General features: G+C 38.4%; 1 protein-coding gene across 13 annotated transcripts in view; it reads right to left on the reverse strand.

The window, feature by feature from the left end:
- The window catches only part of LOC114143616 (bromodomain adjacent to zinc finger domain protein 2B-like), an 83,479-nt gene that overhangs the window by 10,389 nt on the left and 59,257 nt on the right, over positions 1–13,833 (reverse strand). For 4 of the 13 annotated variants that reach the window (XM_028015828.1, XM_028015826.1, XM_028015821.1 and 1 more), the window contains exons 9-20: positions 12,860–13,598; positions 12,314–12,583; positions 10,100–10,160; positions 9,868–9,976; positions 8,966–9,067; positions 6,448–6,670; positions 5,763–5,855; positions 3,994–4,055; positions 3,677–3,742; positions 2,956–3,021; positions 2,683–2,727; positions 1,801–1,833 (exon numbers count right to left, since the gene is read on the reverse strand). In XM_028015828.1, coding sequence (XP_027871629.1) covers positions 1,801–1,833; positions 2,683–2,727; positions 2,956–3,021; positions 3,677–3,742; positions 3,994–4,055; positions 5,763–5,855; positions 6,448–6,670; positions 8,966–9,067; positions 9,868–9,976; positions 10,100–10,160; positions 12,314–12,583; positions 12,860–13,598 — 1,869 coding nt within the window. The remainder of the gene's footprint in view (positions 1–1,800; positions 1,834–2,682; positions 2,728–2,955; positions 3,022–3,676; positions 3,743–3,993; positions 4,056–5,762; positions 5,856–6,447; positions 6,671–8,965; positions 9,068–9,867; positions 9,977–10,099; positions 10,161–12,313; positions 12,584–12,859; positions 13,599–13,833) is intronic. The other 9 variants (XM_028015834.1, XM_028015822.1, XM_028015830.1 and 6 more) reach the window with 5 other exon arrangements.

Below are 13,833 nucleotides of genomic sequence, written 5' to 3' on the forward strand. Positions count from 1 at the left end.
TAAGAGGCACCATACTCGAACAAGCACAAAACAATGCTTCACATGTATACACTTTTCACATGTATGGTGGAAGCATAAGTGAACAGTACGGTAGTACAATGACAACCAAAAAGCAACACATAGATGCGATACAAAGTAGATGTGATGACAGGCTCAGGAAAAAAAAAACAAAAGGAAAAAAGAAGCAGCTTGAATCGTTGACGGCGCCTCTAAACTAAAGCTGACACAACAAAAGCGAGAAAATGCTAGTTCCAACAAGTTGTCTGACGTGCCACACGGTCGTTGCAATCAAAACAACAGCAAAAAAAATTACGCGAGCCAACGCTGATCTTTATTTTCAGCCTCATTCCAGTAATATTTGGTGAGGGAATGACAAAGAGGAACGGATAGTTAAAAAGCAGCAAAAAAAACCAAAAAAAACAGAGCAGTTCCACTTCAGTGGTTTTGGCAGCTGAAGTATTAGCACAAAATGTGACTGCTGAGGATGAGACATCTGTGTTATTCTTTTGGTGCATGATACACCGCCTACTGCAAAAGGGCACAGGACTCACTGGTGACTGACTATCGTTTTATGTGATCTCTTTACGGTTTCCTGTTCCTTTGTATCAACCTGTCATTCCCTCTGTGATCTACCAGGTAGACACAGTTGCTGCTATTAGGGTTTGCCAAAAACATTCCCAGCACACAGAGACTAAAACAGGCTTTTTGTGAAGATTGGTTTATCATAGTCATAAACAACCAAACAAATAAACAACTAGACATCACAAGTTCTGCTCTGCAGCAATAATTATTTCCCTTATTTGTTTATTTTGTCAACAAATGTAAAACTTTAAAAAAAACCAGGAACATTTTAAGAGGTAATGAAACCCACACATCCTATTAATTCTAAAAAAAACTATATAGAGACGTCACAAGAACAGACTTTAAAGGTCAACATTATTTTATGGATCTCACTTTTTACCCACTCATTGAACTCTGAATGAAGTTATAAGTGGGGCGAGGCATTGATTTCCTCAGTCCTTTTAAATACAAATAGGCCAATCTTTAGATTCAGCTGCAACTGTGCAATATGAGTGAAAAAAAGGTCTACAAGCAGGAGAGCCAGGCCAAAAAAAACAAACTACTCAGAACCATATTTGTTGTCATGGTGGAATCAAATATGTTCTTATCCTTCTGTGAAATGGGTCAATTTTAACACTAAAGTTAAGACTGTGGGGGTATGTTCCTGGATGTGCCACCACCATGAAGACAAAATGACTCCCAGTAGCTGTTTTCATTCTTTGTGCAAAGTACAGGAACAGTGAATGACAGAGAGGCTGGCATGGGGCAGGTTAAAGTCCAGAACTCTATGGACTGCAGAACAGATGCACGGACGAACAGACACAAGCTCGATCTCTGGGCTGAAATCGTCAAGCACTCATGGGTAACACAGGCTACTCCGATACAACAGTTAGACGATGTGCGTGATGGATGGAAACTCCTCGAGCGCTCGCTCTCTCTCAGACAGTGAGTGTGGATTGCTGAGCAGTCTTTGCAATGCATTTTGAGTAGAAGGGGGAGGACGAGGAAGGGGGAGGGGGACAGAAGCTGCCTGGCCACCGTGACAGGGTCAGTTGTCCCTCAGGACGAGCAGATGGAGGCAGCATACTGACTCTTTTTCTCTTTTGTTGGTTTTGCTGGAAAGCCATGCAGAAGAATGTAGTATGACAGCAGCCAGTGCTACACTTAATGCATTGCTATGACAACCATAACACAACCAGTTACACGATGCAGGTGTTAGATGTACAAAAATAAACATACCCATACCATATCTAGTCTATGCCTCTCCAACTCCTGGCAGAGAGAGTTGGCAAAGTATTATGGAACAGAAGTAATCACCAATACCAAAAAGCAAGGAGTTCAACAAAGAGAAATGCTGAAACAAGTCATTAAAAACATGTTTTGGATCTAATCTCATTCATACTTCATATTCTCACACATCTACTATATGTATTGTATTTAAATTTATACTCACACACACATTTAAGGATGTTTAAGGTAAATCAGGCATGGGCTGGTTGATCAGTGGTCAAAACTGCTAATTTCAATCTAACAGTTTAATGGTGTTTTGATAGGATGGACACATGGAGCATAAAGTGCTGCCCCTCTCCTACTTATTACTGCACACTGCCAGTCAAGTTGACTTAAAGAAGAATCTGGCTTACAAGAAAAACAGATTGAGCTGTTTGGTGTGCAAATAAAAAGAACATACTCAATATCCTTACGAGCATAACTTTGGGTCAAAACTACAATTCCAAACTACAAGCAGTACATCTATCGAGCTTCCCAAAATAACATCACCTTGTTACTTACAAAAAGCAGCAAAAAGGTATATTCTGTGCAACAAGGACTTGAAAAATACTTTTAAATGTGACCAGTGTTTTGTTTATATTTTTTCAAAATGCCAAAAATAAATGACATTAATTTGTAGTTCTAATTGTTGCTTTTCTTCTTCAAGTTTAACCAATTACAACATGATTTACATTTTTGTTCAAAGTTTCTGTATAAACAGTGAAAGGAGGGAAACTGTATTGTTTTTACTCAAGGTGACAATCTGATCCCAGCCCATGCTTAAGCTAAATACATTCTTACATTAGTAATCATTTCACTTGAGAGCCTAAGAAAGTTGTAGTAAAAGCCTACCTGGTGTTTAAGAATCTCCGCCTGCTGCCTCCTCAACTCTTTCTCCTTGAAAACAGGAAAGAAATGATGGGGGGAGGGAATTAATATGCTCCCCTCCAGTTAATATCATGGAAATGACTACAGACAGATGGGACTTTTGTTTATTTTAAATGCTGCTTTTCATTTGTTTGCTTTGTGCCTTTCAAGTAGTAAAGGCCCATTATACATTTTTAATTAACATAATTATCCTCGTTCAAAAATGTGCATTATAATGTATGCCTCTGCAAAACATACCTTTATGCGCTTCTCAGCCTCTAATATTTTGGCATTGGCAGCTTCTTCCTTCTTTTTCCGTTTGGCCTATGAATAAAGAATACAGTGACAGGAACACATCAATCAGTCTTGGTTGAGAGCTTTGTTGCACGTAAAGTGACTGTTTGCAGCTTTCTGGCTTGAGCAAAGATTTCCACGCTCCTGAATGCCAGTCAAATTTGTAAAACAGAGGGAATGAATAATGTATCTCTTTAACGTGTAATTGTGAAAATGTTGAAGCCTCCTGTTAAGTGTGGCTTGCCAACCGTGTCAACTCAAAATTGATTTAGTCCTGTTAAAACACTTTGAAGCTCATACAGAATAATTGTGTGCGTCTGCAGATGTGTGACGTGCGTGCAACTTGAAATGTGTGTTTGCGTGTGGCAAACAGCACTTTTTTTTCTCCCCTTGACCCACTTATGCTAAACTGTTACTGTTGTCTGATAAAAAAAGACTTTTCTGTCCAATTTAAATAAGGTCTGAAGAGGCAGCAACATCCATTTTAATATTCAACACCCGTCAACCAAGACCAATTTAGCATTAGTTCCATGTGGAATTATGCCTAAGAAGACGCAACTCCCTCCAATGCATGCTGCTGTTCAGTAATGAGCTTTAGGAAGATTAAAACACTATAGACTTGGGGGCTCCAGCTATCCAGGAATGCTCTGCTTAATCAGAGGTGCTGCTGGATCAGATTCTCTACCTCCAAAATTTGCTGCGCTCTCAGTTCTTTCTCCATCCGAATCTGCTGAATGCGCTTGATCTTTTCCTGCAAGAAAAAAAACCCCCATAATCTCTTAATATTTTAGACAGTGGAAGACATCCACTTACAAAATCACTTTCCTACAACTCCATTTTCGCAAGATAAAATATACAGTGTAGTTTACAAGCAGAAGTAATAGCAGCAATTGGAAAGTAGGAGTCAGTGACAAAAGTCAACATTTAACCAAAGATTCAGTGCCGAGGGTTTTAAAGGAAGGATAGGAGGGAAAAACAGACAGACATGTCATCAGCACACACCTGCTGCTTGAGTATCTTGATCTGTTCCTTCTGCTTTCTTCTCTCTTCTGCTGCCATGATGGCTGCAAAGAGACAACGTTTTATCACTGGCCAGAAAAAATGATGAGCACTACAATTTAAGTTCATAAGAACACATTTGTTCTTATGAGAACTCATAAGAACAAATGTGTTTGTGCTCAGATCAGAATGTACAATGTGAGCGTCTGAGCTTTTCACAGTGAGAACGAGTGAACACAAACAATGCCTAAAAAGAACAAATATTTCATTAAAATAATCTGGTCGTAGAAAGATATACAAAGTGAAAATAAATGAGTTGGAGATCATTGTTCTACTAGTTTTTAAATTAGTTCAAATAAGTTGCTATATTCTCTTTTTGTTTAAAACCCAAAAGCATTCGTGTGAACAGCTAATTCATAATTTTGTACTCAGACATATTTAGTTTCAAACACTGAAATGTATACATATGATGTTTTATACTCCTGCCTTTTTCCCTTTAAAAATGTTAAATTATATAATCAAATTTCAGTTAAGTTCCTATATAAAGCTAAAATGAATAAATAATTTAAATATACTAAACCTCACTAAATCTCAGAATCATGATCTTATGTTCATAAGATCAACACTTATGAACATAACAGTTTACCCATCAATCAAGTAACACTGCTGTTTACGTACGAAGCGGTGTCAGTTCTATTTCCACCCCAAAAAATATACTTCACCCGACTGGTGATTATTATTATTATTATTATTATTCTGGAGATGGGAGGGATATTAAAAGAGATTTGTGAGAATTATATTGGACAGGAGTAAGAGGTCTCTTATCGTAAGACATCTGAAAGTTAAACTGACTGAGCTCATCCCAGTATAAAGACCAGAAGTATTTACTTTACTCTACTGTTTTTTATTCTGTTGTTTTTTTATTTTTATTACTCTTGTTTTGTACTGTCCACATTCAGACAGATTAAATTTCCCACTTATTGGTCAAAAAAGGACCATCTTATCTTATTCAGTTTTCCAGGTTTAGGATTATAGAGCACACATGAGGTTTGTTAAGTTTATTTACTGTTTTTTTTCTGGTTATTAGTGTTCAGAATACTACACCAACGATTTATTTCAGGCCATTGACAATATGTGCAAAAGTCAGTTGTACGTTTAATACATGTAGTAAGTTTTCAGAACAACTCTTAAATTAAACAGAGAGGTTTAAAAGTGACTGAAAGCGTGAGCTGATTATCAGATGATGGCATTAAGCTACTGGCAAAAACAGCCTAACAAAGACATTTGTTTCTATGAAAAAGGCAATAAAAAAGCAAAGGCAATCAACCATATTAAGTAATTTGTATTTGAGCTAAGTTTCACATCAAATTAAACAAGTGATGGAATAAACTTGAAATGGTAAAACGGTTGAAATGTGGTGATCCATTACAATAAACTGCTCTGGTTTCACTTCTCAATATAAGTGGAGGCTAAGCAAATGATATTTCACTTTTTGAAATTCATTATCATGCATATCCAAATATATTTAAAAAAATCTATAAGCATAATGAACTAACAGCATGGTAGCAAAAAGATTAGAGTAGGGAGAAGATTAAAGCTTGTGCTTTAAAGACGAACATCGACACAAACAAAGGCTGTAAGAGCAGCATGAGCTTCCCAAAAGGTCCTGCCGGTATTCATACTGAACTCATTCAGATCAAAGTAGTTTGAAGTGACAGTCTGACCAACTGAATAACCTGCACCAGCATGTTTACCGCTCTGTACTACCTCACCTTGCTGTCTGCGAGCTTCTTTAGCTGCACGTGCCAGTGCCTGCTTTTCAAGTTTTCTCATCAGTTTCATCTGGGCAGCCTGTCGGGCAATTTCTGCACAAAGAACAAAGAAAAGCACTATCAGTGGTAAACTTCAGGGGAGAATTCAACACGGCTGTAATATTCCACAGCATTTTATGTCTTTCTTTATTCATATTCCTGTGAACTGCTTCAAATTTGATGAGGAATTATACAGTCGCATTCAATGTATTAGAATATAATTTAAAAATTCATTTATTTCACTAATGTTTCACCAAGTGAAAGACATTGCATAGGTTAATTACACACCGACAGATGTTTCAAAGCCTGCATTTCACTTAATTATTATGATTTTTTGCTTACAGCTAATGAAAATACAACATTTAAGATCAGAATGTAACATCAGACTTATTAAAAAAACTACTTTAATACAAAAATATGGGCTTAATAAAAGGTATGTTTAATTCGGTAATTAAAGTAGAAGTAGGTTGTTTTGTCAAAAAGGTACGTTCCTTTTTTTTCATTGGAACAAAGCATGAGTGAGATTCTAACTCTTATCCACATCCTTTGAAAACTAACTAACATCTATTTCAAAACAAATAGAAATGCTGCTGATACAGACAGAGAAACTGCTCCATCAACATCGGGGCTCATTTCCTGCTCTAACCTTGAGCTTCCAGCTTGCGCAGAAGTTTGACCTCACTGGGGCTGGGCCCTTCAGTTACGAGCTGATCGCCCACGTTGGGGGGCCGTCCCTTCCTCCGTCGACCAGCTTTGGTAACATCTCCCGCTAGCTGCCGCTCTGAGTTTGGAGGACGACCCCTGCGACCCTCCATGGCCAAAATTCGAGGAACAACCTCTTCTTCCTTCAACAGGCTCCACTGCAAACCCTGGAAAAACAAACAATGGGGAGGACAAAGTGAGCTTAAGCAGATAAATTTATTCTTTTAGTACTTAACTTTGTTTAACAAAGAAAATTGTTGCATTATTAAGGACTAATAAAGGACAAATATTCTAATATACTTATAATTAAAAAAAAACTATCACATTTGATCCCTTCTGTTTCCCTTTCCTTCAGAAATGTACTAAGTAAATCTTTTTATTTATTTATGGTTGTATAAAATGACACACAAATGACAAATGCTTCAAATGACACACACACTTACACGCACACCCCCCACCTAGTTTCTTGTTTCACTCATTGCATCATAGACACAAAGTACTGCGCACAGAGTCTTTACCCACACCTTCTTTCTTTGTATTATGAATCCAAGAAGCATGACTTTTTTATGCTCCACTCAAGTAGCGTTGATCAATCATTGTGCAAGCTTTCTGCCAGGCTTTTAAAGACCTTTGAACAATAGCTGTTCTTTTACTTGGTTTTCATAAAAATGATCCAAGCCCAAAATTATTTATACTCCTGGTAGAAATAAATGAAAAATATTTTTTATACAACCAAGACAATTGTTACCGATAGAAATGAGAAATGGATAATTAAACACTGTAAGATAAGTATCAGTATCAAAAAATTTACATATCCCACACCTTTTATTTGGTTTTTAATTTAGATTTCAATTTAAAAATTGCATGTTGACATATCTTTATTGATATTACAGCAAGGCCCTCATACCATCACCCTCATGTTTAGCTCCCTCCACAAATTCCCTATAAGATTCAAGTCTCCAAATATATAACAGTAAAAATTAAAGATGACTTTAAGCGTAAACCTGGCAGATGTATTAATAAGATAAACATTTGGTACAGTGTGACATGTGTGGATATATTATAGAGCTAAAATGGAATGTCTACATATAGTTTTGTGCATGTAAAGTTTATTTTAGGAAAATTGTCCTACCCATTTAACTTTGCAACATTTTGTTGCTTTATAACCACAAACCTTGGTGTAACATGTCGGGATTTTATGAGATAGACCAACAAGAAGTAGTGTATAATTGTGAAGTGAAAGAAAAAAAAATGGCTTTCACAATCTTCTACTAATGAAAGTCTGAAAAAATGTAACACAGGTTTGTGTTCAGTCCTTGTGCTACTTTGAGTTGGTCTGTTATATAAGAACCACATAAAATACACTAAGATTTGTGGCTAATATAACATGAAAATGTGTTGAAAGGGGTATGAAAACATTCAAAAGTGTAGAGTAATTATTAAGTATCATTCCCTATAGTTTAGGTATTTTGCTGTATATGATATATGTAGCAGTGGTAAGGGACTAAAAAATTTAACAACTTTTTAAAATTGGCCAAGTATTCGGCTTGAAATGAAAATTAATAGGAGTGCACCAAGAAATATCATCCAGTGACAGCAGTCACTGGATGATTATAAGCTCTATTGACCCGGACCAGTGATCAGCTTATCAAAATTTAAAAAATTTATTTTGATCTGATCAGTGAAAACAACATATGTAAACGTTACCAGGCTAAACTGATAAACACTGCTTGGTGTAGACATCGTTACAGAGGCAAGAAGAATTTAACCCTTTTTAGTATTAGTGAGGTGTTGAAATATAAGAAGCTGTTTAAATGTAATCTATGTTTTCCTCAACATGTCTGTAGTTTATTCCAGCTGTAAGGCAAATCGGTCAGCAGACAACAGGAAGGCTGAATGAGTTATGGTAAAGTTGCGTTGTTCTATTTTTTGAAACATTCAACTTCTGTCTAGGATGGAACGTGCTGCCAGTCTACTGGGAACCATACTAACTGCAAATAAGAAGTGTTGATAACACAATGTTTTACAGAAGCTGCTTGTAGTGCATGGTATGACAACTCCTCTGCTCCTAAAACAAAATAACTGATGACTGAATAGCAGAAAGGTTCATTTAAAAAATATATTTTATGTCTAAAGGAAAAGACTCAAATGAAGCCAATCATTCAGAGGATTTTAAACAATTAGAAGAAAGTCTGGATCATACAATATAAAAGAAAAAAAAGAAAGAGGAGTGGATGAAGACTTTTTCACAGAACTGTAACATATCACTGGTCACCTGTGGAAGTAATGTCAACTGATTATTACATTCTTCATGCACAGTGAGAATTCTATGAACCTGGACTACCAAGGGTTTAGGCTGATTCCTATCAGTGACAGTGACTGCTGCAAGAAGCTTTGACGGCAGCTAGATGAAAAGATGAACAGGGATCAGGGACAGAGAGAGAGAGATGAAAGACAGTCACCTGGGGTCCTTCTCTGGCTTCACAGAAGTCACCAACCCTTATCTTTGCACTGAAGCTAAAATTATCACGCGTGATGCCACTTATTCCATTTCTGGATAGATACTAAAGAAGAGAAAATAATAATGCCGTTGGTTTAGGCAGGGAGAAAAAAAAACGAAATTAGCGACATTGAAAAGCATCTTGGAGGCACTAGACTGCAGGAAGTCTACGGCAACAGTGCGTCTGTGCAGTGCTACTAATCATTATAAAAGCAAGGGGACAAAAAAAAAAAAAAAAAAAAAAGAGCAAAAGCTCTCAGGAGAGAAAAATGGATCTGACCTTGGGATGCACAATTCTGGCCCCTTTCTATTTATCTGTTTCATTGCTAGTCTTTTACTGCCTGCTGAATGACTAGAAGTGAGCGAATGTTACTGCGTAGACATTTTTTTTGTCAGCACCATACTCTGAGGCAGTTTGGATGACTACTATGCTTGAAATTTCAATGAAGCAAACACAGAAGACTAGACACAATTGAACACTGCGCAAATGGAGCAAAATTGTGCATCCCCCGAAACTAAGCATTAATCATTTCGGCGGCAGGGAGAGGTGAATAGATTGGCACAAGAAGTGAATCTAAGAGCACCGTTTCACTATTAGGGTCGTGGAAAGTGGAATGGGGGTGGGATTTGAGCTGAAGCAGAAGCAGAGGCAAAGTTCTCTAATACTGATACACAAACATTTCTGTGAGCAAGCTGAATATTCCAAAATGAATTTAAACATAGTCCCTTAAATCAATAAAACATGCTGTCAGCAATGACTAACATTATATGTCTTGTTATGAATCGTTTTTTTCATTGGGTTGCCCACAAATTTGCTGGTGCATCACTAATGAGACTAAATGCGGCACAGTGAGAGCAAGATACCTTCATCACATCTGGGTACTGTCTGAGTTTCTTGCCACAGGGAGCGTAGTAGGACACCTCACCCTGCGGGCGTCCACCCACCGACTTGATTCTTGTTTCTCTCCGCCACCTAGGAGTAAAAATAAAACAGATGTTCATGCAGATCGTTCTTCACACTGCACAGTGCATGAAGTGATTGCAAAATAAAACATATACTTGACTTATTTTCTGACTCTGAACTACTTGTACTTACCCCAACTCCAGAGGTACCATCAACTCCTTTTCATCCATCACCCTCTTCCTTTTCCCTAAACCTGTAGAGAGGTGGTGTGAACCATCAGGGAAAACTCACATATGAAGAGAAGCCAGACTTTTGTTTTTACCACCACTACCAGCATTGTATGACACATATAGCATTCGATCCAAATTTTACTAGATGGGTATGTAATAGCTAAATACTGAAACAGAAAGATATTTATGCAGAGGAAAAGATCAAGCAGTTGAGAACAAAAAGCGCAGGTGAAATACTGTAAATGTGTTGCTTCCTGGCTAGTTACACCTATGTCCTGTTTTCTGTGATCTGAGTAATCTCTCATTGAATGTGGCGGAAATAAACCTTGCTGCAGTGCCAAGTAACTTGTCAGGACTCTTGGGCATGCCCCTACAGGATTTCAGAGCTGCGGTTGAGCCATGACAACAAACTGTCTCCTTCCTGTCTTGCAAAGAGGAACAAGCCCTCTTCATACTCACCTGAGTATAAAGGGAGTGTATTTCCTTTTAGGCAGCACACTTGCATTCTTTATGCATTTGATAGTATGTACGTGTGAAGAACGATCTGTTGTGGGAGCTGTGAAAAGTGTGACTGTACAGGGTTTTGTGCCCCATAAGGCCTTACGGTTAGGTTGAAAATAGCAAACAATATTCCAAAGGGAACAACTAGGCAACAGCTTTACACCCCTTGTTTACATAAAAATCTGGAAATTTTCCTTCCGTGTAAAATTGCACTAAGGATCAGTGGATGTCTCTAGAGTGAGGCTTTTTAAAGCTTTACTTTTTCTTAAAATCTTAGCATTCCTCTGTGTCACTTTAAAAACACAAGCTGGACCTTATATCATACAAAAAGCATGTGTCACCAAAATAGGATGAGAGGAATTTATTAACTTAAAGGTGAATGGTGTTTTTTTTTAAATTTTCTTTCATTTTTTTAAATAAAACTTAAGTGTACTTCTGTATTATTCTATCCCACATAACGTAAGTGGATTGCATATTACAGCCTTAAGGCAAAAATACAACTACATGAGGTAAACTACATGTAATGATTAGCTTGAAGGCTAATTAGTGTTTAATTTCACAAGCATCTATTTTTTAACTAGAGGCTGCTTACACCTTTTCAAAAAGGTTTTCTCAGCAGAGGTTATGAACGGTTAGTATCTTACTGACATTAGGTACTTCTCATTACATCTTCCTTTTAAACAATGCAAGTATACAAAAAGGTTTTTTGCCTGGAGGCTGGAGGTAGATTGAGCAGGGCCCAGGTAAAAGAGGATTTCAAATCAACAAATCAAACAAAAATGTTACCATGTCTTATGTAAACTCTTTTCATAATATACTGTATAAAACTTTATTTGCCATAGATTGTTGTTTAATTAGAAAAGTGTTATTTTTGTAGGTCTTGTGACAATGACTGTTCATATGAAAAGCCTAAGAAAATTCAATAATTATTCCCCAAAAACATCCCTATTAACTGCTCGAATGGTTTGGAATTATTGTAAGAGAGAGATCCACTTCAGCCTCTAGGAACAAAACAACCAATGGTGTATCTACAGCAGAAAACATACTAACTCATCATAAACTCTCCACAAAACCCCTTCTAAACAAATCTGAACTGTCCCTTCAAGTAAAAATGTTAAGTCTGTTACCCCTCTACATTTTTGCTTGGAATTTCCTGGCGATACTTCTGTGACACTAAATAAACTTGAAGGTCAGCTTTTTGTCTGTCATGGGTTTTAGGCTGCCTAAAAGGCTGCCAAGTGTGCTGCCTAAATGTTATCACTACATTAAAAACATACATGCAGCACCAGAATAAACATTTCACCTGCAGAGAAAATAGCCGGAACTCATTGTTTAACACCAAACAATGTACTCTCATATCTGCAAGCAGACAATTTTTATTATATATGATGCTGCCTCCTTGATCTGGTTTTTAGAGTCATTGTGGAGGGCAAGTGATTTTTCAATCACAAATTCACCATACTGTTAACAAACATTAACATGAAACAATATTTTTTCCCTCTGCTTCTTAAACATACACAGACTAGCCGCCACAACAGCATTTTTGACATGCTTCATCCTTTTAAATATATAGTTGTATGATGTTGACCACAAGTACCTTTAAATCAGTCCTCACAAACTCTCTCTAACAAGGCATTGTAAGTAACAAAATAAAAAAAAGAACGCAAGGCTTTACCTAATGGAGAAGCTAGGCTATAGGAAGAAGAGCCTGCAGAGCTGTGGTAGGCCAAGGCACTGGAGCTGGTGGCAACACAGGGACTCTTGATGACCTGTAGGTTGAGAGGGGAGCAGCTGGTGGCGGTGTGGTTGGTTGAGGTGCTCAGTAGCTCTGGACCTTTGGTAAGCCTGCGAGGAGTCATCTCTTTTTTGGATGATCCAGAGGGCAGCAGCTTTAACTCCTTCACTTTCTTTCCTGAAATGTCGCTGTCAGAGTTGCTGTCAGACTCTGGAAATGGAACATGAGAATCAACAAAAAGGAAATTAGTTAACCATTATAGAGAATGGAAGGGGGAAAAAAATCTAGTGAATCTCAAGTTTGTTCTTAATTTTGATGAATTTGATGAATAGGAGAAAAAATGGCTTTTCCTATATTGGGCCTTCTGATCACCACTCATTGACAGTCAAGGGAAAACTGGTGGAATTTAATTGACTTGTGTAGGGGCGGTTATTAAAAATGTTCATTCTTAGTTATGTTTAGGTTGTACGCAATGACAATCCCTACCTGAAAGACTATCATCAGAATCCTCTTCATCCTCCTCTTCGAGGTCATCATCCTCATCATCATCGTCGTCGTCTCCTGAGTCGTCTGATTCCTTGTTGGCTGGAAGACCGGCTGTGGGGTTACACGTTCCAGGGATTCCCACGCCAGGAATTCCAACCCCAGGGATACTAACTCCAGGAATCCCAACACCAGTTTCTCCTCCTCGAAACAAATCTACCAGAGACTGCACCAGGTGATTCTGAGAGAAGCCCTTCCAGGCAGCTAAAGGGTCTGCTTGTCCCGGCGCTGGTGTCTGCCCTTTAACCTTGGGCGTCTTGCTTTTTCTAGATGTATGACCCGTGGCATGGGGTGAGGTAGTTGAAGGCTGCGATGGAGGACCAGCCTGGGCACTCGCTGGGGTCCTACTTGCCCCTGTGCTCAGATTGACAGGCATTGACCCAGCATCTGAGTTGGGCTGGGGGGACCTGCCCTGAGAGGCAGCATCTTTGCGAGGTTTGGTGATGAGGGCCAAAGGTGTGTCCTGAGTGGTGCTTTGGATGACTCCATTTGGGTGATGAGGTTCGGGGAGACCCAGCAGGGCACTTGAAAGGAAGAGGTTGGAGTGATTGTTCTGGGGTGCAGTAGGCGGAACAGGTGGCAATGGCGGCGAAGACAGCGACGTCCTTTTTGGGGATTTGTTTGGCGCCTGCTGCTGCTTCTTTTGCTCAGCTGGGAATGTCTGCCCTTGGGACATGAGAGTCTGAGGAGAAAAAGGGAGGTAGAGATCAAGGAAAGGCGAGGAGAAAGGGGGCGGGGGAGATGCAGAATGTAAGGAACAAAAAGAGGTTACAGAAAAAAAAATTAGAAGAGAAATGGGACAAAGTGGAGCCACTCTGGCTGTCAGTTCGCATTGCTTTGGATTGTTTGAGCAGGTGACAAAACTACAATGCTGAACACTGGTACGGTTAACTGTGTCTAAGCCTCTTTTTGGGAAA

This window comes from Xiphophorus couchianus, chromosome 4 (assembly GCF_001444195.1).
Source record: "Xiphophorus couchianus chromosome 4, X_couchianus-1.0, whole genome shotgun sequence".
Classification (NCBI taxonomy): Eukaryota; Metazoa; Chordata; class Actinopteri; order Cyprinodontiformes; family Poeciliidae; genus Xiphophorus; species Xiphophorus couchianus.